General features: G+C 46.2%; 2 protein-coding genes across 4 annotated transcripts; one reads left to right on the forward strand and one right to left on the reverse strand.

Moving 5' to 3' along the window:
• Window positions 1-26: 26 nt before the first annotated feature.
• On the reverse strand, window positions 27-18,186 carry SLC19A2 (solute carrier family 19 member 2). 3 transcript variants are annotated; one of them, XM_037908722.2, is made up of 6 exons: window positions 17,849-18,186; window positions 16,078-16,686; window positions 7,797-8,019; window positions 4,941-5,133; window positions 3,206-3,347; window positions 27-2,578 (listed from the first exon to the last, which is right to left on the reverse strand). In XM_037908722.2, exons 1-6 carry the CDS (start codon window positions 18,026-18,028, stop codon window positions 2,450-2,452), a joined length of 1,476 nt encoding a protein of 491 aa, XP_037764650.1. In that variant the 5' UTR covers window positions 18,029-18,186; the 3' UTR covers window positions 27-2,449. The 3 variants fall into 3 exon arrangements, with proteins under 3 accessions (XP_037764650.1, XP_037764660.1, XP_043394556.1); XM_037908732.2 differs by having other exon boundaries at window positions 16,219-16,686; window positions 17,849-18,180; XM_043538621.1 differs by having other exon boundaries at window positions 7,797-8,028; window positions 17,849-18,156.
• Window positions 1,957-27,509, forward strand: LOC102944521 (small nuclear ribonucleoprotein F). Its single transcript, XM_027824121.3, has 3 exons — window positions 1,957-1,962; window positions 6,573-6,579; window positions 27,170-27,509. Exon 3 carries the CDS (start codon window positions 27,213-27,215, stop codon window positions 27,465-27,467), a length of 255 nt encoding a protein of 84 aa, XP_027679922.1. The 5' UTR covers window positions 1,957-1,962; window positions 6,573-6,579; window positions 27,170-27,212; the 3' UTR covers window positions 27,468-27,509.
• Window positions 27,510-27,909: the final 400 nt, after the last annotated feature.

Below are 27,909 nucleotides of genomic sequence, written 5' to 3' on the forward strand. Positions count from 1 at the left end.
AAGGTGATGAAATACAGATAAGATCATTTTAGGAAATATGTTGTAAAATACTTTATTTGATAAAACTTGCTGTAATATCAGAACAAAAACCAAATAAAAAGATCTTATGCATGATGTCGTTTGCAATATTTCATATGTATGTACCTTTGCTTCTACAAACATTACTCCCTCCACAACAAAATAGTCTCCTCCATCTAGATTCTTATACTACTCCATCACTGCAGCATTCAGATACCACAGTGATAATCATAAGAACCTGAAACGGACTTCCAGGCTTAAGATACTTACATTCATTGGCCTAAATAAATATAGCATAAAGTGACCATATATTTAAAACAGACATGGCGGTAACTTTTGATCTTGCCACAATCCATTAGTAACATCACTCTAGAACAGAGGTCCTGAAACTGTGGGGCAAACGCTCGGGAGGAAGGCGCTATGGGACCCAGGCCAGCCCCCACAGGGGTGGGGAGGGAGCACCACCCAGCCCCTCCACTCCCAGCATTGCTCCATCCCCATCCCCAGCTTCGGCCCCCTTATCCCTGACCACGTCTCCTCTCCCACCTCCCAGCCCGGGAGCCACAGCTAGGTTCAGCTTCTTTTTTGGTTATTCATCTCCATGCTCCTGTATCATCTGCAACCAGGCTGAGATTATATCACAAGGGGCTGCATGTGAAATGGCCATCTGTTTTCCAAGAACAGTTATCAAATTATGTTTAATCACAATTTCTCCTTGCCTAAAACCTACCCTTTAACACTGCTCGAGAAGTTTCCTTAAAAAACAAAAACAAAAACAAAAAAACAACTTTTAAATGTTCCTTTCGAGTTTCTTTTTCAGGATAAGGCAGCTAAGTTACATACAAATAGAGGTCAGCAAAAATGGTCCCAGGAAACATTAAGAAACCAGATTTCAAAATCAGGAAGTTTGGGGAAGTGCAGATCCTGGGATTTTGGCTCAGGTCCAACTATACTTGTTGGGCTCCGTAAGCCATCTCAGGTTTGAGTTGGATCAGGTCCTGGACAGTAGGAGAATAATGAGCATACACACTCGATTCTGTGGCTCACTTTGTAAGAAAAGCATTCTCTCATGGAACTCTCTCTCCTCCCAACACCCCCCTATGGACCAATTCTCAGTTCTCGGCAGAAAAAAAAATTCTTCCACCCAAGGATACCTGTGAAACCTCAGTTGTGTTTATAAAAAAAAAAAGTAGTGAGTAAACATGGTAGACGCAACTTGATAAGAAGCACACAGCATAGCAACTGGCCCTCCCCAAAGAGCCAATTTAGATACAAAAAATTGCACTGCTGTGTGCTTCCTTTTCCAAATTACTCAGGCGAGTCCCAAGTTGTCCAGACTGCAAAACAAAGGCAGGTTTTAGGATGCATTGAGTTTTCCTGTTCAGTTAGAAAGGGGGAAGGGTTTACGAGTGGACAGATCTAATCAAAATAGGATGTCACCAAGTGTTTAAAAAAAAAAAAAAAAAGAAAAAAAATGCCAAAGAAATGAGTATTTAGATGAAAAAAACTGCAGTAACGCAGTCAGTCAACTTCATTCCCAGTACTAGTGTAGCCTACTACACGAACCTACACTGGAGCATTCAGGGTCAGTGGCCTTTGCATCACAGGAGTCAAGAGTCCTAAATGACATCCATGATCCCACAGACCAGTATTCTGGACAAATAGATAGCTTATTTGGTTCTCTCCAGCATTACAGTCCTTTTGAAGCAAGCAGCAGCATGGACTTTCCCAAAACAAGATGTATTTGCCAACAGCCAACTCACTGGTGTCAGAAGGCTAATCCAGAACACATTTTAGCTTTCAAGGGAGAGAACCAAGGAAAGCTATGTCTGATACTCTGACAGACGGGATGGTAGACCAGGTAGAAATAGTACAAGTGATAGGAAGAAATGTGCAGACATACAAACCTCAAATTTAAAATATATTCAGTACTCAGACGTGTGCGTCTAACAGCATGGGTAACACAGCTCCGCCAATGCACCTCAATTCTGACTTATAGCATGGCCCCTGCTATTCCAGCCCTGGATCCCCACACACAGCTCTGCTTGTGAACCTCACAACTGACCTGCAGAAGGCTTTTCGTGCTCAAACACTGACAGGTGGATGGAGGGAGCATTTATACACCCAAAGCCTTATTTGCACTGATGATCTTGAGAGCTCCAGGTTTCACTAGCCTTTCACCTCTTGAGCAAACTTGTGATACCCCAGTGCACCTCCATACACATGGAATTGAACAATAAAAAAAGGCATTTGAGAAGGAATGGCCATTCTTACTTATGTAAGATCTAATTAAATAATTTTCCCTCTGACGTGTGCTACTAACATAGTATAAATTACACTTCAGATGGCTGCCTTGGAAAACAAGTGGCAAAGACACTAATAAATACTTCATCTTCACACATCACAGCTGAATAGGTCCTCATTCGCTGCACTAAGGAGTGCTTGCAGTAGATCTGCTTGGCATCTCTTCCTGTCTTCTGTAATTCTTCATAACACTGTGTATGCCACTCACCAAGAACACCAGCGATATGGCTGCAAAGTAACTAGCGTAGATCATGAACTGCAGAGTGGGAGAGAAAACTGGTAAGTTAAAGGCTAGCAAACCCACTCCTCTCCATCCTATATGAAAAGAAAAATATTCTTTTTTTTTTTTTTTTTAAATTAGGATTGGTGAATGAAGCGTGCTGCACCTAGTTCAGTATCTGGAGTTATCACTACTTTCATCAGAACTGGGGAAAGACTCCAGACAAATGGAGTTTAGTCTCTAAGGCTGCTTACCTAAAAGGGACCAATGCCACAGCGCGTGCACAGGAAACCTCTCACCGAACTAACCAGGAGTTTCACTTGCACAGGGCTACAGGAACATATCTAACGAACAGTGGCAGCCCAGTTCTCCCATACACCTGTGCCTCAAACCCTGTCCCAGTGGGGTGAGATGGGAGCTCAGCCTCCATCCTTGACTACTCAGAGAAAATTAACAAGGTAGTCAACTGGTGCTAAGTGTGGTTGTGGTTTTGTAACATGGACAGCAACAGAACTGACACACTTTCTTTTTCTTACACCCTCTGAACAGCAACAACCTGGACCAGAATCACAAACAGATGACAGAGGCAGGAGAGAAGCTCCACATCCTGATTTACATCCCTTCCTTCTTCCCCAGTTAGTAAAGAAAAAGCAGCGATCTTACCTGTGTGAATATGTTTAGCCCAAGACCACTGGAGTCAACAACAATCAAGGTGAGCAAAGTCTGCAGAGCCAAGGCAATGAAAGTATTGATACCAAACACCAGAGCATACCGCTCCATGTTTAGATTGGTAGCAATCTGGAACCTAAGCAGAAAGACAAAGGGAGAAATGTGAATACAGGAGGAAAAGGGAAGAAGGAATCTTTCAGGGTAAAACAATATTTAGATAAGCAAGCTATGTAGGTTGAAAAGTTAATTCTTAAACTGGCTATATATTTCCATCATCTGGCACTGTGATCTTATCACATTTCACAAGCTAAGCAGGGTCACAGTGGGCTAACACTGGGGAAACTGTCACAGGGAAACCCCAACTGCTGCAGAAAAGAGTTTCAGAAATTCAGTAAGTTGCACTCTTTATCTGAGTCAGTACTGAAATACTCTCTCCTGGTACCTGCATGGCACTGTGCCATTGGAAGGGGCCATCTTTCAGAACAGATGCAAAAGACCCATTAGCCTGGGGTGTATGTACTCCATGCTGGCCCAGCAACTTAAGGGTTAATACAGGCACTGCCAACCACTGCTGACTGGCAGTCTCACAGCAGCTGTGGGGGATACAAGGGCTGGGAAGCAGGGGCTATCAGAGGAGTAAGCAGGCTGGAGAAAAGAGCTCCTGTCAGCAAACGTCTAAAGAGCTGCCCAGGGATGAAAGGACCAACCCCCTGTGGTACCTGAGAACAAAAAGGGTATTCAGATTCCTGGGCACCAGAAAGATGACAGCCCCACTGAGCTGGGCCCATGCCCTGCTAGGCCAGAAGGGGGCACCTTTGCGCTGACTCACACCCTCCTCCTTTAAAGAGGAGACTTGTTATTGGTTGTCTTGGCTAGATTCCAATTTGTCCTACTGAGGAAAACTCCCTCTGCAGTTTACAGTGGGACCAAGAGACTTTTTCCATTGGACCATATGAACCGGAACCATAAACTCACTGAACATTAAATCTCACCAAATGAGGGTAAATCCATCCTCATATCCACTCATTGTACTCCACACCTGAACATAGCCATTATATGAACAACATACCCTCATATCTCAATGTCTGTACTTTGACCCGCTAACCTATTACCCCCAGTTGGGGATATTGCAGATTATGTAGTCCTTACACCATCTGATCCTAAACCGAACTTCACATCCCTTGGGAATAGAACTTCACACCCCTTGATAACATGTACATTATTCCCTGATAACCAGAAATTTCTACGCTTAAACTCCGTACTGTTTTCTTTTTATTTTATCATCTTAATAAAATTCTTAAATCTTTCCTTCGCTTCCTAGCTAACCTGTGCTGTAGCATTTGATTAAAAAGTTTCTGCATTCCACTCCACAGGTGACATAATATTATCTCCTCTCATTTTCCTTCTTGTATGTTTAAACTTTGACCATGTATTACTACTTGCCCCTCTTCCCCTCCCTGTGGCTTCACTCAAACAATGTTTATGGAAAGACATTTCACTGACAGGCAGCACTACCCAGTATTTATAAACAACGACTTTAGTATCACAAAACCTCTGTTCTATTCCCAAGGTCTGCCACTGAACTGCAGGCAATTTGTCAAAGCTCAAGTGTAAAGAACTTCAAGATCCTTGCACAAAAGGCACGGCCTACATGCAAAGCATTAAGCCAGTTTTGAGACAGACAGCTATAGTCTTGTCAAGTTGTTTTAATTAAAAAAAAAATACCTACGTTGCTATCGTGATGAGCAGCATATAGACAATTCTGAAGATTACATATGAGACGTAACACACCCAGATGTTACGAACAGTGTCCATAACATATACAGCAGCAGCAATGAGGAGGGAGAAGAGGGCCAATGCCACCTCACCCCAGGTAGCCCAGGATACTTTTATGTAACCCACAGCAAATACAGCAACAGCTCCTATAAGTAGAAAGGAAAACAAAATACAACTTAATAGTTGCTCAGACATTCAGCTTAAGCCTTCTGTGTTTTAGATTAAGAGAAACCAATGTCTAAATATATGAGATGTGCATGAGGGGAGCTCCACTACCGTGCACATATTAAAAAAAAATAAAATAAAAAATCAGAAATTGTAGGGCTGTAAAGAACCTGGAGAGGCCATCAAGCCTAACCCCCTGCCTGACGCATCTCCAACAGGTGTTTGTCTAACCAGTTCCTAAAAACTTCCAATGATGGGGATTCCACAACCTCCCTTGGAAGCCTATTCCAGAGCTTAACTACCCTTAGAGTTAGAAAGTTTTTCCTAATATCTAACCTAAATCTCCCTGGCTACAGATTAGGCCTATTACTTCTTGTCCTATCTTCAGTGGACATGGAGAACAACTGATCGTTGTCCTCTTTATAACAGCTCCTAATATATTTGAAGTCTTATCAGGCTCCCCCTCAGCTTCTCAAGACTAAATGTGCCTAGTTTGTTTAACCTTTCCTCATAGATCAGGTTTTCTAGACCTTCTATCATTTTTTGTTGCTCTTCTCTTGACTCTTTCTAGTTTGTCCACATCTTTCCTGAAGTATGGTGCCTAGAACCAAATGCAGTATTTCAGCCGAGGCCTCACCAGTGTCGAGTAGAGCCGGACAATTACCTTCCATATCTTACATTCAACACTGCTGTTAATACACCACATAATATTAAGGATTTTTTTCACAATTGCATCACATAATTGACTCATATTCCATTTGTGATCCACTATCACCTCCAGGATCTTTTCAGCAGTACGACCACTTGGTCAGTAATCTTTAATTTTGTACTTGTGCATTTGAGATTTTTCCTTCCTAAGTGAAGTATCTGTCTTTACTAAATTTCATCTTGTTGATTTCAGACCAGTTCCCCAATTTGTCAAGGTCATTTTGAATTCTAATCCTGTCCCCCGGAGTGCTAGCAATCTCTCTGTTTGGTGCCATCTGCAAATTTTATAAGCACGCTCTCCAAGTCATTAATGAAAATATTGACTAGTACCAAAACACAGGACTGGCCCCCATGGGATATCCTCTCAGTTTGGCAGTGAACCATTGATAACTACTTTGAGTATGGTCTTTCAACCAGCTGTACACCCACCCTACAACAATTTCATCTAGACCACATTTTCCCTAGTTTGCTTATGAAAATGTCATGTGGAACTGTGTCAAAACCCATATTAAAATCAAGAGAGTAGGATTCTCAACAGTACTCATCATTGGACTAACTCATCTCTACCTGAAGTCTGTGGTAAACTCCTACTAGACTTCAATGGGAATAAAAGTCAAGCCAGTACCAAGTGCTTTAGAAAATCCCACCCTAGCTCTGCAAGAAAGCAACCCTGGTGCCCCAGACTGTAGCTGATTCACTCATTCTCATACAGTCTTCCGGCTCAGACCTGAGTGAGCTATTCTGATCCCATCATCAGGAGGTACTGTACTCTAGCAGTCAGGTTTGTTCTGTTATTTAAACTTGGCCGAGCACTATGGAGGCAGGTGGTCAAATGGTCAAAGGCAGAGAGGTGGGAATTAACCTGCTGGGTTCTGTGCCTAGAAAGTGATGATCTGTACGGGGCCAAGCCTCTTATGATCTAGGGGGGAGGGATAGCTCAGTGGTTTGAGCATTGCTCTGCTAAACCCAGGGTTGAGAGTTCAATCCTCGAGGGGGCCATTTTGGGACCTGGGGCAAAAATTGGGGATTGGTCCTATTTGAGCAGGGGGTTGGACTAGATGACCTCCTGAGGTCCCTTCCAACCCTGATATTCTATGATTCTAGTCCTCAGAGGTGCTGAGCAACCTGTTCCCACTGAACCTCAGGCAAGTGCTCAGCACCTCTGGGGAAGGAAAGGAATACAAGGTCATTAATATTAATTGCCTCAGTTTCCCCAACTAGGCTAGGAGGGTGATACACAGCTATGGAGCCTAATGCAGTATCATTTAGTGCTCCTCTGAGTGAACACGTTAGAGCAGTATTAAAAGTATCCCCACAGCTGTGACAAAGAATGTCCAGTAGACTTCTATTACACAAAAGTTTTTCACTTATGCCTTACCTGACCCTTTCAGTCAAGCAAGGCCTTTGGCAACTGAGATTACAGGGCAGACTACTTTGAGGCTCACAGGTTTCTTCCAATACTTCCAGCTAAAAACGGTGGTAGCTCAGTCTGTTTGAGCAATAAAGTCATAGATCCTCAACTGCATTTAAACTGGCAGTCATGTTAACACCTAACTAGACACAGGGAGTCTGTCATACATCTGGAGAGTTTTGTTAAGCATTCCAGAGCTGCAACTGCTTTGGGAGGGTCCTGTAACACTGCACATCACAGGTAGAAAGACCAGGTATTTCCACATTTCAATACCTACCTCTTGGATTACAAAATCAGCGCAGTGCAGCTGAGTCACCCTTAGACATTACACATGAAACTCACCCAATGAAAATTTGATTCAGTGTCATTCTCTCACCTGTACATGCTAGGAAGCACTGCAACATCAGACCTGTTTTGGCAATACTGAGTTTGAAGGACATAACATGCTAGTTCTGTGGTTTGGTATAGTGTTTAGATGCCTTGTGACATGCACCCATTGAAACTGGAGTTTAGTAGGTAGCTTACCTAGTAACGTAGAAACTGCCTCCACGCCACCATTATAGATCTTGAAGCTCTGAGAAGGCAGCACCATTTCCCACAAGCCTTGCGTGTAGTTTATTACCTGGAAGTAGCCACAAGTTGAGAATGCCCACCACACAGACCAGCAGAGCATAGGCTGGGAGGAATAGCACTGCAGGAAGTCCCGCCATAGCTCTCTGAGCACCTTTGAGATATCCACTTTCTGCTCCTGCACAGATTTAAAAAAAAAAAAAAATCATCCCATTTCCGAATGATTCACCTTACTCCACAAATGCACTTACCACTGGCAGGAAGTTGCAGAGCAATAGCCCTGGATACACCACAACTCAGTCTGTCACAGAGTAGGCAACAAAGTATCCACACCAGCGACACGTTTTCCCACCCTAACCCTGAACTATTTTTTCACCCGTGCATTCTCCATGGTCTATGTAAACCTTGGCCTCTGTGCTCTAAGGGCCAATTTACTGCTAGTTGTGGTGGAGGAGAGACTGATTTTCTGCTCCCTACCCTATTCGCTAGGAACTGGACAGAGGCCACTAACTTATTTCACACAGGCCACAGAGCCATCAAATAACAGCTTCCAGTCATTGCCAATCTGACCTGGATTTGAGCCAGAGACCAAGTAGTAAGAGTTTGAGAGCAACCACGAAAGTTTTCCCAAGCAGGTATTTGGAAGTTTCCCACAAAACCAGTTTTCAGAGATTACAATTATTCAAATTACTGGTCCTATTACATAGCTTCATACCCCATTTATCAAGAGATGCAATATAATTACATAGGTCAAAAGGCTCAGACAATCAGAGATATGTTGTCTGGAGGAGATCTGAACAGTGATGGAGAGTCTATGGAGCAAAGATAGAAGAAGGTTGTTTCAACAAACACAGGAGCTCCAGAGCAGAAGTTTCTTGCAACCACAATTGCTGGACTGCGTGAAGAAAAAGAAATTTACAGTCTCTTCTCATGCAGCTCACCTGGAATAAGGTTGGATAGAGAAGTTCCAGGGAGAGATTTTTGTAAGTGTTTACCTTGGGTGGAAAGAGCAGAAGTTAATTATCCATCAGAGAGGCTGGTTACTTTAGTATCTAACATGGAATTATATTCCCTACTGCTTTATGTGAACAGCACCAGAGAAAATTAGTACTAGCTTGCTTTGTAATAGAGATCCTAGATTTCAGACTACTTGGTTCAGTAGCAGATCTAGTAACCCCTCATGCCAAATGAAATTAACAGAATGCAGGAGTTGTACAGAGTAATTCATCTTGTACCAAGACATTGCAGGGTTCTTCCCAAAACCATTAAGGGTCATATCAGCACCATTAGGATTTCTCCTCCCCAAACCCCCTGCAATGGACACCAGCAGCCCCTTATGCATGGAATGCCCTTCCTGAACTAGTTTGTGAAGCTCCTGTCCCGTCCTTCAAATCAGTCCTCAAAACCCAGTTGTACTGTGATTCCTATTAGCAACTGGAGGCTTCATATCAAGTTACATTTATTAAAAAAAAAAAAAATGTTGAGAATGTTAAGGTTTAGAAGTCAAGCCCCTGAAAGTTAGGAAATGCCATTTTTCTGGCAGTCTGTGCAATCTTAATTTTACCCTCTTATACAACCATTCTGTACACTGAATGAAGCAGGGGTCCTGTGGGGGGGAGGGGGAGGAGAACCTTTATATGATCATGCAATTAGACATTATCATAATGCATCCCCACAAGAGGGCCAAATTAAGGTTGCCCAGGCAATCATAAAACTGGCATTTCCCTACTTTTGAGTGCTGGACTCTGCAACCTAAATAAATAATGTTATTTTCATGTAATTTATATGTAATTTGAGGTGGGGTTTTTTTTTTTGTTTGTTTTGTTTTTTTTTTTAAAAGATAACCAAATTCTACTGTGGACAACCCTCGTCCCTGAATCATGGTATGCTGAATGTGAATGAGACTAGGTGTAGGAGGGGGATGTTAGCTTTCCTGATGCAAAAAATACCTCACCGATGCCACCTTAATGTTCACTGTATTAGGAGAGAGTAGCTGCTCAGTAATGACCAGCTTCTCTCATCTTTCAGGAATGACCAGGCCAGGGTTCTCAGATTCACATGAATCAGAGCCACTGAAGAAAAGAGAATTACAGGTTTCAGAGTAGCAGCCATGTTAGTCTATATTTGCAAAAAGGAAAGGGGTACTTGTGGCACCTCAGAGACTAACAAATTTATTTGAGCATAAGCTTTTGTGAGCTACAGCTCACTTCATCGGATGCATTCAGTGTATTCAGATTTATACACAGCTGAATTGGAATTAATTTGCAAACTGGATACAATTAATTTAGGCTTGAATAGAGACTGGGAGTGGATGGGTCATTACACAAAGCAAAACTATTTCCCCATGTTTATTCCCTCGCCCCCCCCACCCCCCCTCCGTTCCTCAGACGTTCTTATCAACTGCTGGAAATGGCCCACCTTGATTATCACTACAAAAGGGTCCCATCCCCCCCTGCCCCCCACTCTCCTGCTGGTAATAGCTCACCTTAAGTGATCACTCTGGTTACAGTGTGTATGGTAACACACATTGTTTCATGTTCTCTATGTATATAAAACTCCCCACTGTATTTTCCACTGAATGCATCCGATGAAGTGAGCTGTAGCTCACGAAAGCTTATGCTCAAATAAATTTGTTAGTCTCTAAGAGACTTACAGACTACCAGCCCTTCCAGCCACTCTCCTGATCCTCCAATACTACAACGTGAGTGGCAACTGGCATGCTTGGTTTCATTCATGCAATAATAGGACAGTAAATAACACCTGTCATCCAAGGATCACAGAGCATTTACAAGTGGACATTATGGTTAGGTTAAGTGGTGGAGAACTGAGCCACACAGAAATAAAGTGACTTGCCCATAGTTCATTCATAGCTAGGGCCCTACTAAATTCAAGGCTGTGAAAAACGTGTCACAAACCATTAAATCAGATCTCCACTGTGAAATCTACCTATTGTACGGGAGAAGGAGGGGCAGGGCTCCGACTGTGCATCAGGGTCCAGCTGCTAGCCCCAGCAGGGCTGAGCAGGAACGGCACTTCCTCTTCCCTTGCATGGCTGCTCTCAAAGGGAGATCAGACCCATCACTGGGCACCTCCCGAAGCTGCAGAAAGCTCCGTGGCTATGCTGCCTTCAGAGCTGGGAGAGGTTCCCAGAGATGGGTCTGATTTCCTCTGTGCTGCTAGCAGAGCCCCAGCCGGGCTGGGGAGGGAAGGGACTTCCTCTTCTCCTGCACAGACACTCTCGGGGGCGGAACATGGAACCGCAGCCAGTGGGACCTGCGGGGGCAGTGCCTGTGGACAGGGGTAGTGTGTGGAGCCACCTGCCCCCCTCCCCCGCACCAGGAGCTGCTGCCGGACATGCCAGCCGCTTCCAGGAGCGGCACGGGGTCAGGGCAGGCGGGGAGCCTGCCTTAGTCCCACTGTGCCACCGCCCGGGAGCTGCCTGAGGTAAGCGGCACCCAGCCGGAGCCTGCACCCCAACCCCCGGCCCCAGCCTTGAGCCCCCTCTGCACCCCATCCCAGAGTCTGCACCCCAAACCTCTGCCCCAGCCCCCTCCCAGAGCCTGCACCTTGCACCCCAACCTGCTGCCAGAGCCCTGAGCCCCCTCCCAGAGCCAGCACCCCACATCCCCTCCTGCACCCCAATCTCCTGCCACAGCCAAGAGCCCTCCTGCACCCAAACTCCCTCCGAGAGCCTGCACCCTGAACCCGCTTCTGCACCCCAACCTCAGCCTGGAGCCCCTCCCACATTCTAAACCCGTCGGCCCCAGCCCAGAGCCCGCACGCCCTCTCAACCCCCTGTCCCAGCCTGGTGAAAGTGAGGGAAGGTGGGGGAGAGTGAGCAACAGAGGTGGGGGGTGGAGCGAGTGGGGCGGGACTTCAGAGAAGGAGCAGGACAAGCGTGTTTGGGAGTGTGTGATTACTGTTATTTCTACATTTTCTTTGAGGTAGATCCTGGGTTGCACTTAAATTCAAAAAATGATCTTGTGCTTATAAAGGTTGGAGACCACTGCTCTAGTTTCTTCTCAGCTCTAGTAGCTATCAGACACTCCCTGTGGAATCATTTGTTGGTGCTCTGCCAGTTGCAGTGAGTTCACTTGCCTAGATCCTTGTTCTCTGGGTGGGTACAAACAAATGCAATTTTCTGATAACAAAATACAACCAGTTTGAGGACACATCAGCACAAAACAGTGAATGCTGTTTCTATTCTTGATCTGAGCAGAGGATTTCAGGTAGAGCATGGATTTAGGTTTGGAAAGCTAGGGAATAGATTTGCTGTGTAGGAAGCAGCCACTAATTCTTCAGGTCCATAGTGGTAGATATTGGATGCTTCAGAACGCAGGATCCCCTAAACATTTTTTTAATTGTGCAATGCTGCACGTGGAGAGAGAAAATTCTTCCCATCAGGTTAGGCGCGTGAGGTTCAACAGTCATTATCTTAACATGCAAAACTATTATAGAGCAATGTGATTCAGCTCTATGTTGGTTTTAAAAAATAATAATAATAATAATAATAATGGAGCCTCAGTATTTAAGCCTGGTGTAATTTAACTCCATAGATGGCTGTAGTTGATCTCAGAAAGCATTCCCTTTATTTTAGATTCTCCATCAAGGCCTCCTTGGTCTTGTATTATAGGACATAGTAATAAAAACATGTCATTCTGTTTCATTTATGATTTAGGGGTTTACTGAAAAAGAGATCAGGTTTTTTTGTTTTGTTTTTAAACTAAGTGCTTTCGGCCTATGGAGTATGCTGCAATGGAAGACAGGATCCTTGCCTCATGTAGCTCACGATCGACTGCCTCAACATATCCTTTCCTCCCAAGTAGAAGAATTCTGAAGGTGTTTACAGCTATTACTAGATGAAATGGTCAGTGAAACTGACAAAGACTGCTGATGCCACTGTGGACAAATAGTCCAGATACGGGTGGGAGTGACTGAACAAATCCTCAGGCTGAAGGTCAGAGAGGAGGAAGGTTTTTGATTAAGATCACTTGTTCAACAATCCATTACATATACCTGAGTGATCATGGAACTCCCCCAACCCATCCCAATGAAAGCAGCAAAATAAAAGAAAGACTTCCCTTCATCTATGCTCAGCGGTTCCTTTAGTTCTCTAAGTAAAGGGGCCTTGCAAAACTGTTAGATTGGGTAAGATTAATTCCCTGGAATGTTAATAGGTTTAATTCTCAGCAGTAGCCTATGAAAGGATAAACCCTTCTGGCTAAAATGAAGCCCAACATTGTTGCCCTCCTTCCACTCATTGCTCGGGATAATATTTGAAGAGAAGCCTGATTGGGGAGACTGACACATTATATAGTCATATTGGCTCTAGCTCTGCTGAAATTCTCATGCAGGATTTTATCTTACCTTGCAACTCCCTATTGCAGGCACTTCTCATGTCTCAGCTTTCCAGCATATGCAAGAGTGATACAGTCCAAATTCTCGTACGTGCTTGTAGTACTTTGAATTTTGCCCCAACCTTAACTTCACTGACTCTCCGTTCACTTCAGGATCCAGCTAGAGATTGATTTATTTTTATTAAAACTCTCCATGGACTTATGCTAACCCATCTTATGGGCCTGGTCTCTCCATACTCCCCTCAAATTCAGCATCAGCCTCCTCCTGATAAAAGTTTTGACCAAACAGACCCTTGTATTCACACCCTACACACTAGTGTAATAATTTTTGTACAAAATATGCCTTTTGAGGTATCACTTGAAAACTAAAAACTCACTGATCAGTAATATCATGGTAAAGTTACGAATTCCCCGTATGATGTTGGTAGCACATGTTCAAACATGCAGCCCCAACTAGAAAGCAGTGGTTAAACAGGTCTGTTCTAAACGGAATGTGTTTACCTCCATTTACATATACACAGAGACAGTGCAAATCTGCATTTCAGCATACACAAGGGAGAAGAAAGAGGATGGGGGCACCTTCATCCCCAGACTCCACATAGCCATACTCACTGTTTGAATAAACTTTACTTTGAGGGTTAATCCTCAGAAGAATCTACTTCAAAGGGGGACTGGACTATAAAAGTGAGAGGCAAATACACACTCAGGGATCTCTCTTTTTTACCTAAGACAACAAAGGAACTTGGACTTTTGGGAGGGGTTCTGACCTGAGAATTTGGTTAGCCCTGTTGCTGGCAACAGGCAATAAGGATTTTACCTTGAGCCAAGTCTAGCTAGTTAAGTTTTCGTTCCCAAAAAGCATTTTATCTTTATGTCTCTTGTAACCATTTCTGACTTCAATGCCTAATATTTGTACTCAAAATCACTTTTAAATTAAAGAATAGAACGTTTAAGTACAACTAATCTAGGATTGTGTTTAAACTGAATTGTTTGGTAACCCCAAGCAGCAAACTGTTGTACATTGACCCCTTACATGGGCAACGGACCTATAATATCTGGAGTGTCCAGGAGAGGGCTGGGCAGTGAAGAACATATTTTGGGGGGAAATTTGGGACTGGGAGTGTGTTGGGGTCAACCTGCAAGTAACAATGAAGGCTGCTGGAAGCAAGAGTGTGACTGCAGTGTTGCAGACAGGCTCCTGGGGTCAGAAGTGCTGAACCAGGGTAGTGACTATATAGAAAGAAAAGGAGTACTTGTGGCACCTTAGAGACTAACCAATTTATTTGAGCATAAGCTTTCGTGAGCTACAGCTCACTTCACTCAGGGTGTGATCTGCATGCTGGCAGGCTGATTGTGAGCGACCCAAGATTGAATCCCCTCACTGGTCTGGATTGTCCCTCGGAATGTGATACAAATATCACCAACAACAATGCAAGAGCTTTCTCCTCTGTAGCTCCTAACATCTTTTCATCAAGCTGACTCTCCATCTCATTTCAAGTCCCCCCGAAGGACTTTTTTAATCCATAAGTCCTTTGTCACTTACTGATCTTATACCTGCACCACAGTGTATACACACAAGTGTCTGCTGTCATTTACTGTCACTCATTATAAAGAATTTCAGCTGAGTTAGTACAAAAGGTACTCTAAGATACTTCCAGGATCAAAAAATAGGACTAAGTTTGTTGCAGTCCAGTTAACAGCAACCACATATGCCAAGTGGTAATAAGTTAATTATAGAACTGGGCAACTGGACAAATTTAAAATACTCCCACAGGCTTGCGTCAGAACTTAGTGCACACAACCCTAAATTCTTGCACTGATTCAGTATCTTCCTGGCCAGATTAAATGATTAGCAAGTTCACCTGCAATAAAACTCTGTAGTTCCTCAGTTTTTTTCTCACCCGGTTATTGAGGTAGCAGAGGCAAGCTGCATATTGTGATGCCATGGGGTGTATTAACTGCACTTTGGGCACCCATAAGGTTCTCACTACCTCCCCCAAAAAGTGTTTCATTTCTTAAATAACTGAATGGGAATTTATGAATTTCCTCTTTCATAATATAAAGCACTAGAGAATTTTAAATAAAGTGACCAGGTACCTGCAGGAATAATGCACAACATGTGTTTTTCAAAGTTCGGGTCGCAACCCAGTACTGGGTCACAGCATGTAAGGCACTGGGTCACCTTGCTCAGCACCCAGGGACCCTAGCAGCTCCGGTCAGCACTGCCAACTGGGACATTAAAAGTCCCGTTGGTGATGCTGCCCAGCTAGTGCCTACCTGCTCCGACACCGTGCTGCACCCCAGAAGCGGGTCCAGCTTCTAGGCGGGGGGGCCATGGGGCTCTGCGTGCTGCCCCCACCCCAAGCACTAGCTCCACACTCCCATTGGCCAGGAGCCAGCCAATGGGAGCTCTGGGGGCAGTGCCTGCGGGCAAGAGCTGCTTGTGTGCCTCCGCCTAGGAGTCAGACCTGCTGATGTCTGCTTCTAGGGTGCGGCACACTCCGTGGTGCCTCCCACACTCCAACCCCCTGCCCCAGCCCAGAGCCCCCTCCCACATCCTGAACCCCTCATTCCTGGCCTCACCCCTGCACCCCAACCCTCTGCCCCTCCCACACCCATCATCCCCAGCTCCACTGGGTCACAGGCATCAATTTCCTTCATTTGGGTCCCCAGAAAAAAAAGTTTGAAAACCACTGCACTACAATACTGTGTGATCAAAAGGAAGACAGAAAAGCACTTTTCTGTGCCACACGTAGTTGAGGGGGTGGAGAGGGATACCTTCTGCTGTCAGGTAATTGAGACACACAGTTCACTACATACACAAGGTGGCCATGACAGTGACATGTTCCAAGGAAATGGAAGACAACAGCATGGCTTACCTGTGGCTCTGCAGAATGCTCTTCTACATTTAAGGGAACTTTCAATTCAATGTCTTCCCACCCAGGGACCCTTTTTAAGGCAGCATCATCTTGGATGACAGCTCCATTTTTACAATCTAGAACTTTCATCTCCCTACTGACCTGGCTTCTCAAGACGAGGTGAAAGAAAAGACTTTTCTGTGGCATTGGCAGAAACCAGGCTGTGGCAAAAGCCACAGACACAGAGGTCAGGGAGATGACGTTCAAGCTGAACAGGGACCAATTGGCAACCGATACCAGAACCTGTCCACAGATGGAACCCACAGTGTAACCCACCAGGGTGGCACTTCGACAGTAGCTGGTGACTTTCTGGTACAAGTTCAAGTCCACAATGCTATAGATGTAAGAATAATAGGCAATCTCCGTAGCAGTCACCAATCCATAGAAGAACTCGAGAAACTGAATAGCTAGCAATCCTTGGGCGTAGAGCAGCATGAACCATGTCACTATAAGGCTCAGTCCCTGGAGAAGGATTACAGGTTTGTACCTGAGATAGTCTGTTGCAAGGAATACAGGAAACAGCAACACCAAATATGAGTAGGTCCAGACTGGATAAATTTCATTGAAAACCTGTATGAAGAAAAGCAAGCCATTAACCAATCACCTGGGAAAGTAAACTTTGTGTATTTGAAAAAGTTCAAAGAAAAAAGGATTCCTAAACACAGACATTTAAGAAACAGCTAGTAAAACCGTTTCCCAGCAATGCCAACAAAATACTGAACAAAATGCAAGATCCCTCCCTTCTACCTCTAGTTAGTGCTGTACAGGGAGCTAGAGGTAACAGTAGACTTGAGTTTGGATACTTAAAATAAAAATCTTAAATGTATACATGTCATTCCATCCCCAGAATTCACAGAGTGCTTTACAAATACAATAATTTTCATCCACTAGTGAAATGCAACAGCTGTTTACCAGCACACCAGACTACTATATAGATGCTTAAGTACTTGCATAAGGCTTTCCAGGGTGTAGATCACACAGTACTTTACAAAAGTGGGTAAGTTACTTTGTAATGTATTTGCAAAAAGAAAAGGAGGACTTGTGGCACCTTAGAGACTAACCAATTTATCTGAGCATAAGCTTTCGTGAGCTACATCCGATGAAGTGAGCTGTAGCTCACGAAAGCTTATGCTCAAATAAATTGGTTAGTCTCTGAGGTGCCACAAGTCCTCCTTTTCGAGTGTATACAGTGCTCTTAACAGGATGATCTCAAGCACCTTACAAAACCTATTACCCCAATTTACAGAAAGGAAAGAGGGAGCATAAATTTAAGCGATTTTTCCAAGTTCATAGATTCAGTGGCAGAGCTGAAGTCCTGACTCATGCTGCCCCAAGCTAATAGGTAGGCACCACTGCCTCCCAGAAGCCTAGCTCAAAAAACAAACACACACACACAAAAAAAAAACAGCTTAACAAGGAGTCACATTTCAGCAAGGGGTGCAGTGGGCAAACTCCACCGGGACGATGCCATTTTATCTCCCTACAATCCCAGACGATTCTGCCTGCCATCAGACAGTCGCCGTGGGGTGGGGCTGCTGTGCACAGCTCCCCTCTCTCCCCCCGGAGGGGGTGCTCTGCGGGGGAGAGAGGGAAGGGGGATGCAGATACAATTCCGGGAGTTCTGCGTTAATCCGGAGTTGGGGGGGGGGACGGGACACCCCTAGATGGGGCGAAGAGTGTCGCACACCACCGCCGCTCCCCCCAGCACCCCGCGCCGCCGGCGGGCCGGTACCTGGGTCTCGGTGAGGTTCTTGTCCGGCCCCAGCAGGTAGCGGGTGAGGAAGGGCTCCGAGGGCCGCAGGTTGGCGAAGAAGCCGTAGAGGCAGAGCAGCGCGGTGGGCAGCACCCAGCAGCGGGCCCGGGGAGCCCGCCCGGAAGCAGGCGGCGCCCGGAGCCCGGCCCGCGCTTCCATCCGCTGGGGCCGGCTCGCGACTCAGCGCGGGGCCCCCAAGGGACTCACGCGCAGCGGAGCCGCCATCCGCCCGCACGTGCTGCCAAAGGCACCTCTAGCTCGGCGCCGCCGCTCAAACCTATCCCCACTGGCCAGCCAGCCAGGAGAAGAGAGACCTCGCTCCCATTGGACAAGGCGTCCCCGCCCCCCGGGGATCAGCCAATGACAGCGGGCAGAATGCTGGGACGCGGAATGTATGGTGTGGGGGGAGGAGGAAAGGGAAGGGGACCCAGGGTTTGCTGCATGTGGGGACGGGATCGGCACGTGGCTGGGCTCTCCAAAGGGCAGCAGGGGCCTGTCACTGGGCTCGCATCCCGCCATTGGCTACCCAGCGCCTGGCTCTACAGACATGGTGTACTACTCCTTATTGCCAGCTGCAGAGGCAAGGTGTGTGAAGTAATAGCTGTGATGGGCCCCATTTGTGTTGGTGAGAGGCACAAGTGTTTGAGCCACACACACAGAGCTCTTCTTCAGGTCTGGGAAAGGTCCTCAGAGTGTCACAGCTGAATACAAGCTGAACAGATTGTTTAGCATAAGTAGTTAACATTCAGGAGTCAGGCCCTGAGAAAACTTGAGCCTAACTTAAAAGTCCTGTGATCCTAAACATAATAAATACTGTTGTTGTTTTGATTTGTCCTCTGTGGTTTGAGCCTCAAGAAGGTCATATTTTCCGTTTTTTCCCCCTCCATAGCCATAAGTGCTAGAAACTTGCTATTTTTAAATAGCACAAGCTGAACTTCTCACATAGTCAAATGACTTCAAGGCTGGGGCTTTGAGAAGAGTCACATATTTACAATAAAATCACAAGAGCTGGCAATGTTGCGTACCTTCCATCTGACCCATTACCCCATGACGTATCCCATGCACATTACCAGCAGCAGCCTGTAACATATCCTGTGTACACCAGCCTGTACTATATCACACACCCAGCAAGGTCACTGGCCTCTAACATAAGTTGCAGTACATCTTGTGCCTACCATAGAGTAGCTGTTCACATGTTCCCAGAATACCAGACATTTCAGCACTTTTGGTAACAGCATGAGCCCACCTCTGCCTACATGATGCTCCCCTCCCCCCGCCAGCATGACCTTGTAATAGTAATCCTTCAGGATTGTCCTGGAGTCTCCAGGAATTAAAGATTAATCTTTAATTAAAGAATATGTCATGTGATGAAACCTCCAAGAATACATCCAACCAAAATTGGCAACCCTACCTTGTATGCATGGTGCATGCAAGGTCATGCTGCGTGGGGGATGCCATTTTCAAGAGCATGCCTCCATGCCCCTGCCAGTGTGACCTCATATGTACCATCAGTGCAAGGTCGTGCCAGCAGGGCCAGAGCAGAGCGCTGTTCAAAATGGTATTCCCAGGGGTGAAAGTAATTTAAAGGATTTACCGGTACTCCGGAGTCCTGAGCATTGGGCGTAGCCTCAACCGGAAGAGGCATGGCCTCATCCAGAAGAGGCAGGGCCTTTAAAGGGCCCAGGGCTCCCCGCAACAGCCAGAGCCCTGGGCCCTTTAAAGTGCTGCTAGAGCCCTGCCGCCGCTACCCCAGTGTGTAGAGACCACTGCCTGTCACGCTGACCAACATTCTCTCATTGTTTCCTTGTATGCTCATACCTGTGTATATCCATCTGCTGTCTCTTTTCTTTTACCTAGATTTTAAGCTCCTTGGGGCTGGGACTGTCTTTTTGTTCTGTGTTTGTACAGCACCTAGCACAATGGGGTTCTGGTCCATGACTGGGGCTCTTAGGTGCTAACGTATTATACATTATTATTATTAAATATTATTAAATTAAATAACTAATAACCAATCAGTGATGAAAGATTAATAAACTCATGGCTTGTAGAAGGAGACCTCGAAAGAGAGACAGAGAGCCTCATTATGAGTGAAGAAAATTAGTCAAACTTAATTTTTGAAACAAAATTGACCAAGAGAACTACTTCCTGAACTGCAGAATTGTTCCAAAAAGGAAGAGATGGTGCAGCATGTGCTGATCACCTGCATGAGCCTGGTTGGGAGAGAATATATGGACAGACACAGTGAGGTTGCCAAGAGTCTGCAGTGGAGACTGTGTGGCAAGTACAGATTTACATGCACCCTGCGATATTGTGACCAGCAAATTGCAAGTGCTCTAGAGAATGAAGAGGCTAAGATTTTATGGATCTGGCAGTTTTCACAGGCAAAGGTGTGAGGAAACCGGCCAGACATAGGTGTTGTATAAAAGAAGACAAATAAGGTCATGTTAATTCATATTGCCATGCAGCAGACAAAAACATAAGAGAGAAGACAGCATTCAGGCTCTGTGAGAATTTTAAGGAAAGCTAAAGGAAAACAAGTGTATTTGAGCACTTAAAATTCACAAAGTCTGCAGAGGGTTTAAAAAAACTCCTGACTATGGAGTCGGTTTGTGCTCAGGATTTTTTGGTGATTCATAGGTAAATTTTAGACAGTAGCTGTCCCCGCTTTATGTTTAAAGATCTTGTATGTTGTGAAAAACATACAAATACAAAAAACCACACCCCTAGGATGTAGTAATTTCCAAATTTATCCCCTGGCCCATGAAATATAATTTAAAATGGAATAGAATTAAATTAATTTGGCATCCCTATGCTTATGCCCCAGGAAAACACAATACTGTATACCAAATATACAGTCATTGCTCATCTCACATTATGAGTCACCTTCAGGAGTTCCCCCACTCCCTCTCTTTCCTTAAGGCTATAGGGCTTGTTAACACTATAGGTTATATCCGTATAATTTGTCACTCAGGGTATGTCTACACTACGAAATTAGGTCGAATTTATAGAAGTCGGTTTTTTAGAAATCGGTTTTATATATTCGAGTGTGTGTGTCCCCAAAGAAAATGCTCTAAGTGCATTAAGTGCATTAACTCGGCGGAGTGCTTCCGCAGTACCGAGGCTAGAGTCGACTTCCGGAGCGTTGCACTGTGGGTAGGTATCCCACAGTTCCCGCAGTCTCCGCTGCCCATTGGAATTCTGGGTTGAGATCCCAATGCCTGATGGGGCTAAAACATTGTTGCGGGTGGTTCTGGGTACATATCGTCAGGCCCCCGTTCCCTCCCTCCCTCCGTGAAAGCCAGGGCAGACAATCGTTTCGTGCCTTTTTTCCAGAGTTACCTGTGCAGACGCCATACAACGGCAAGCATGGAGCCCGCTCAGCTCACTGTCACCATATGTCTCCTGGGTGCTGGCAGACGCGGTACTGCGTTGCTACACAGTAGCATCAACCCATTGCCTTGTGGCAGCAGATGGTGCAATAGGACTGGTAGCCGTCATCGTCATGTCCGAGGTGCTCCTGGCCACGTTGGCCAGGAGCGCCTGGGCAGACATGGGCGCAAGGACTAAATTTGGAGTGACTTGACCAGGTCATTCTCTTTAGTCCTGCAGTCAGTCCTATTGAACCATCTTATGGTGAGCAGGCAGGCGATATGAATTGCTAGCAGTCCTATTGCATCGTCTTCTGCGGGGCAGCCCTGAGATTGTGGATGGCATGCAGTCCTTCTGCACCGTCTGCTGCCAGCCAAAGATGTAAAAGATAGATGGAGTGGATCAAAACAAGAAATAGACCAGATTTCTTTTGTGCTCATTTGCTTCCCCCCCTCCCCCGTCTAGGGGACTCATTCCTCCAGGTCACACTGCAGTCACTCACAGAGAAGGTGCAGCGAGGTAAATCTAGCCATGTATCAATCAGAGGCCAGACTAACCTCCTTGTTCCAATAAGAGCAATAACTTAGGTGCACCATTTCTTATTGGAACCCTCCGTGAAGTCCTGCCTGAAATACTCCTTGATGTAAAGCCACCCCCTTTGTTGATTTTAATTCCCTGTAAGCCATGTCGTCAGTCGCCCCTCCCTCCGTCAGAGCAACGGCAGACAATCGTTCCGCGCCTTTTTTCTGTGCGGACGCCATACCAAGGCAAGCATGGAGGGCCGCTCAGCTCGCTTTGGCAATTAGGAGCACATTAAACACCACACGCATTATCCAGCAGTACATGCAGCACCAGAACCTGGCAAAGCGATACCGGGCGAGGAGGCGACGTCAGCGCAGTCACGTGAGTGATCAGGACATGGACACAGATTTCTCTGAAAGCAGGGGCCCTGCCAATGCATGCATCATGCTGCTAATGAGGCAGGTTCATGCTGTGGAACGCCGATTCTGGGCTCGGGAAACAAGCACAGACTGGTGGGACCGCATAGTGTTGCAGGTCTGGGACGATTGCCAGTGGCTCCGAAACTTTCGCATGCATAAGGGCACTTTCATGGAACTTTGTGACTTGCTTTCCCCTGCCCTGAAGCGCATGAATACCAAGATGAGAGCAGCCCTCACAGTTGAGAAGCGAGTGGCGATAGCCCTGTGGAAGCTTGCAACGCCAGACAGCTACCGGTCAGTCGGGAATCAATATGGAGTGGGCAAATCTACTGTGGGGGCTGCTGTGATGCAAGTAGCCCACGCAATCAAAGATCTGCTGATATCAAGGGTAGTGACCCTGGGAATGTGCAGGTCATAGTGGATGGCTTTGCTGCAATGGGATTCCCTAACTGTGGTGGGGCCATAGACGGAACCCATATCCCTATCTTGGCACCGGAGCACCAAGCCTGCGAGTACATAAACATCAAGGGGTACTTTTCAATAGTGCTGCAAGCTCTGGTGGATCACAAGGGACGTTTCACCAACATCAACGTGGGATGGCCGGGAAAGGTACATGACGCTCGCATCTTCAGGAACTCTGGTCTGTTTCAAAAGCTGCAGGAAGGGACTTTATTCCCAGACCAGAAAATAACTGTTGGGGATGTTGAAATGCCTATAGTTATCCTTGGGGACCCAGCCTACCCCTTAATGCCATGGCTCATGAAGCCGTACACAGGCAGCCTGGACAGTAGTCAGGAGCTGTTCAACTACAAGCTGAGCAAGTGCAGAATGGTGGTAGAATGTGCATTTGGACGTTTAAAGGCGCGTTGGCGCAGTTTACTGACTCGCTTAGATTTCAGCAAAACCAATATTCCCACTGTTCTTACTGCTTGCTGTGTGCTCCACAATATCTGTGAGAGTAAGGGGGAGACGTTTATGGCGGGGTGGGAGGTTGAGGCAAATCGCCTGGCTGCTGGTTACGCGCAGCCAGACACCAGGGCGGTTAGAAGAGCACAGGAGGGCGCGGTAAGCATCAGAGAAGCTTTGAAAACCAGTTTCATGACTGGCCAGGCTACGGTGTGAAAGTTCTCTTTGTTTCTCCTTGATGAAACCCCCCGCCCCTTGGTTCACTCTACTTCCCTGCAAGCTAACCACCCTTCCCTCCTCCCTTCGATCACCGCTTGCAGAGGCAATAAAGTCATTGTTGCTTTACATTCATGCATTCTTTATTCATTCATCACACAAATAGGGGGATGACTACCAAGGTAGCCCAGGAGGGGTGGTGGAGGAGGGAAGGAAAATGCCACACAGCACTTTAAAAGTTTACAACTTTAAAATTTATTGAATGCCAGCCTTCTTTTTTTTGGACAATCCTCTGTGGCGGAGTGGCTGGTTGGCCGGAGGCCCCCCCACCGCGTTCTTGGGCGTCTGGGTGTGGAGGCTATGGAACTTGGGGAGGAGGGCGGTTGGTTACACAGGGGCTGTAGTGGCAGTCTGTGCTCCAGCTGCCTTTGCTGCAGCTCAACCATACACTGGAGCATACTGGTTTGATCCTGCAGCAGCCTCAGCATTGAATCCTGCCTCCTCTCATCACGCTGCTGCCACATTTGAGCTTCAGCCCTCTCTTCAGCCCGCCACCCACTCTCTTCAGCCCGCCACTTACTCTCTTCAGCCGGCCACCTATCCTCCCGGTCATTTTGTGCTTTCCTGCACTCTGACATTATTTGCCTCCACGCATTCGTCTGTGCTCTGTCAGTGTGGGAGGACAGCATGAGCTCAGAGAACATTTAATCACGAGTGCGTTTTTTTTTTTCTTTCTAATCTTCACTAGCCTCTGGGAAGGAGAAGATCCTGTGATCATTGAAACACATGCAGCTGGTGGAGAAAAAAAAAGGGACAGCGGTATTTAAAAAGACACATTTTATAAAACAGTGGCTACACTCTTTCAGGGTAAACCTTGCTGTTAACATTACATACATAGCACATGTGCTTTCGTTACAAAGTCGCATTTGCCTCCCCCCACCGCGTGGCTACCCCGTCAACCCTCCCCCCTCCCCATGGCTAACAGCGGGGAACATTTCTGTTCAGCCGCAGGCAAACAGCCCAGCAGGAACGGGCTCCTCTGAGTGTCCCCTGAAGAAAAGCACCCTATTTCAACCAGGTGACCATGAATGATATCTCACTCTCCTGAGGATAACACAGAGAGATAAAGAATGGATGTTGTTTGAATGCCAGCAAACATACACTGCAATGCTTTGTTGTTCAATGATTCCCGAGTACGTGTTACTGGCCTGGAGTGGTAAAGTGTCCTACCATGAAGGACGCAATAAGGCTGCCCTCCCCAGAAACCTTTTGCAAAGGCTTTGGGAGTAGGTCCAGGAGAGCAGCGAATGCCAGGGCAAATTAATCCTTCCACATGCTTGCTTTTACACCATGTATAGTATTTTAAAAGGTACACTCACCGGAGGTCCCTTCTCCCCCTGCCGGGTCCAGGAGGCAGCCTTGGGTGGGTTCGGGGGGTACTGGCTCCAGGTCCAGGGTGAGAAACAGTTCCTGGCTGTCGGGAAAAGCGGTTTCTCCCCTTGCTTGCTGTGAGCTATGTACAATCTCATCATCATCATCATCTTCTTCGTCCCCAAAACCTGCTTCCGTGTTGCCTCCATCTCCATTGAAGGAGTCAAACAACACGGCTGGGGTAGTGGTGGCTGAACCCCCTAAAATGGCATGCAGCTCATCATAGAAGCGGCATGTTTGGGGCTCTGACCCGGAGCGGCCGTTCGCCTCTCTGGTTTTCTGGTAGGCTTGCCTCAGCTCCTTAAGTTTCACGTGGCACTGCTTCGGATCCCTGTTATGGCCTCTGTCCTTCATGCCCTGGGAGATTTTGACAAAGGTTTTGGCATTTCAAAAACTGGAAAGGAGTTCTGATAGCACGGATTCTTCTCCCCATACAGCCATCAGATCCCGTACCTCCTGTTCGGTCCATGCTGGAGCTCTTTTGCGATTCTGGGACTCCATCATGGTCACCTCTGCTGATGAGCTCTGCATGGTTACCTGCAGCTTGCCACGCTGGCCAAACAGGAAATGAGGTTCAAAAGTTCGCAGTTCTTTTCCTGTCTACCTGGCCAGTGCATCTGAGTTGAGAGTGCTGTCCAGAGCGGTCACAATGGAGCACTCTGGGATAGCTCCCGGAGGCCAATACTGTCAAATTGTGTCCACAGTACCCCAAATTCGACCCGGCAAGGCCGATTTAAGTGCTAATCCACTTGTCAGGGGTGGAGTAAGGAAATCGATTTTAAGAGCCCTTTAAGTTGAAATAAAGGGCTTCATCGTATGGACGGGTGCAGGTTTACATCGATTTAACGCTGCTAAATTCGACCAAAAGTCCTAGTGTAGACCAGGGCTCAGGGGTGTGACTCAGCCACGGCCAAGTGACGTAAGTTATACCGACCTAAGAGCCAGTGTGATAGCTACTGCTTCTCGTAGAGGTGATTTTAATATGCTGATGGGAGAGCTCTCTACTGGTCTCCCGTCAGCATAGAACATCTTCACCAGTTGCACCATAGCAGCCAGTTTGAGCTTCTAGTGTAGACCTGCCCTGAGTCACAAGGCTTCCCTGATGAACATTCAGCAAAGGGATCTTTTATCTTCCATTGTGTCCTGATTCTTTTCCAGCAGGGCACAACCTGAACTTCAGAGGGTGAGTTCCAGTACTTTTTTCCCCCCAGGCAAGATCAGAGCTGGCAGCATTCCTCAAATTCAGTAAAAATAGCTCCTCACTATCTTACTAGAACAAGAACATATTATGCAGAGAATAAAATAATGATCACATGAAATAATATTTTAGAGAGAGAAGAAAGGAGGAAAGAGAACAATTCATTCTAAGCTCTGATTGGAGCTATTCTATAAAATATACACATATTTCCTAGATAATTTGCTATTCTCTGCTCTCGGTTCAGATCCATCCTGCAGCATTGCAGGAACTCCCTGTTTTTCCATCTCCCCTTGTGCTCTGCTTCCTAGCTCACACCTGCATTGCTGCAGCTCCTATGCTTTGTTTTCTTTCACCCATGCTTTGCTCCACAAAGAGGGAGCTGCAATACAATAGGATGACTTAATAGGATTTACCAGTCTGGGTCGTACCATTCATTCGTGCAATCAAGTATCCTGCTTCTAGCTAGGGCTAATACCTGAGGCATGAAAGGGAAGTAGCAGAATAAACCTCCATAATGCACCTATCTTGATGACTCCTGTAATAAGTTATTTTCTTATACCTAGAACCATGGGTTTTTCTCACCCTCTCCATCATTATATCTTAACTTGCATAGCTGCAAAAGTTATTAGTGTCATAATATTAGCCAGCTCTTTATAGCACCCAGCCAAACATTTTGTCACCATCCACATCTTCCTATGGCAGTGATTTTTGCAGGCTGTCTGTCCTCTGTGTGCAGCAAAAATTCTTTTTCAGTGGCTCTTATGCTACTGCCCCTCGATATCATTGCATCCTCTTGTTCTTGTGTATGGGACATGGGAACAAGGAGGGAGCGATCCCCATTCTTTAATTTGGAATAATTCACTCAAGCCCCAAATAGATGGAATGAGCTCCCTGGTCCATTAAAATAGGCACTTATCCCCTCTGTTTTTAAGAACCCTTTGATCTCTTAAGCCTCATCAGTGTGAAAGAAACTGAAATTGTGACTGAAGCATGAGCTGTAATATGAGAAATAAACAAAAATGTGTCCTCACTGTCAAAAAGCCATAAATACCTCTCTGCACCCTGTACACAGGGTCTGAGTAGTAGGTGGCATAGAGGCCTGGCCTGCTGGAATGAGGAAGGGTTGAGGATCTAGATGCTGGCTGGGATCATATCCTCACACAGAAGTCAGCAGACTGGAGGTAGGAGTTTGAACTTTGTGAGTCTTACATCCTTTGGGTGCACGTGCGGCCCTGTGAGTAATTTTTGTTTTTACCGCTGCCTTGTGCCAGGCCGCGTTACCATGAGCTTGCCCCTGAACCCCAAGCCCTTCCTGAATGGGCTGACAGGGAAGCCGGTGATGGTGAAGCTGAAGTGGGGGATGGAGTACAAGGGCTACCTGGTGTCTGTCGATGGCTACATGAACATGCAGCTTGTAAGCACAGAAGAATACATGGATGGTGCATTGTCAGGACACCTTGGTGAAGTTTTGATAAGCTGTAACAATGTCCTGTACATCAGAGGAGTAGAAGAAGAAGTTGGAGAAATGAGAGAATAAGTTTGTATGTTTCTGGAAAATAAAGATCAGTTTTTCACAAAAGAGAATAGCAATTCTATCAGAGATCCCACAGGAGGCGAACCTGTGCCACCGCTGATAGCCCCTGCTGCTCTCCACAGCTCCTTCACTGGATTACTTCATTGAAGTCAGGCTGCAAGGGATCCACTCAGCTGCTGTTCCCCAGTGCTTCCCTTTAGAGGGTTTGACTAGAGTGTAGGGACCCGTTGAAGAGTTAATTAAGCCTCATGCTACATCATCTGGCTTCCAGTTTTTCTGCAGGGTTTTGGAGGGGACTATATGCATCTCCCTCTTTTCCGGCCCCACCCCAGAATTCCCTTCTAGAGCTATGGATCCCTCACCCTCTGAAATGGCCTTTGGGAGGTCCAAGGTGGGAGGGAATAATGCAACAGACACAGCTGAGACCCTCTATGCTAGGAGGAGG

Source organism: Chelonia mydas, chromosome 1, assembly GCF_015237465.2.
Source record: "Chelonia mydas isolate rCheMyd1 chromosome 1, rCheMyd1.pri.v2, whole genome shotgun sequence".
Classification (NCBI taxonomy): Eukaryota; Metazoa; Chordata; order Testudines; family Cheloniidae; genus Chelonia; species Chelonia mydas.

Coding starts and splice junctions, on each gene's coding strand:
- SLC19A2 (XM_043538621.1), bottom strand. CDS start 18,028: ATGGAAGCGCGGGCCGGGCTCCGGGCGCCGCCTGCTTCCGGGCGGGCT. Junction 8,029..16,077: donor AGCATTCTGCAGAGCCACAG/GTAAGCCATGCT, acceptor TTTTTTTTTAAA/TCTGTGCAGGAGCAGAAAGT. Junction 2,579..3,205: donor GGCTAAACATATTCACACAG/GTAAGATCGCTG, acceptor CCCACTCTGCAG/TTCATGATCTACGCTAGTTA.
- LOC102944521 (XM_027824121.3), top strand. CDS start 27,213: ATGAGCTTGCCCCTGAACCCCAAGCCCTTCCTGAATGGGCTGACAGGG.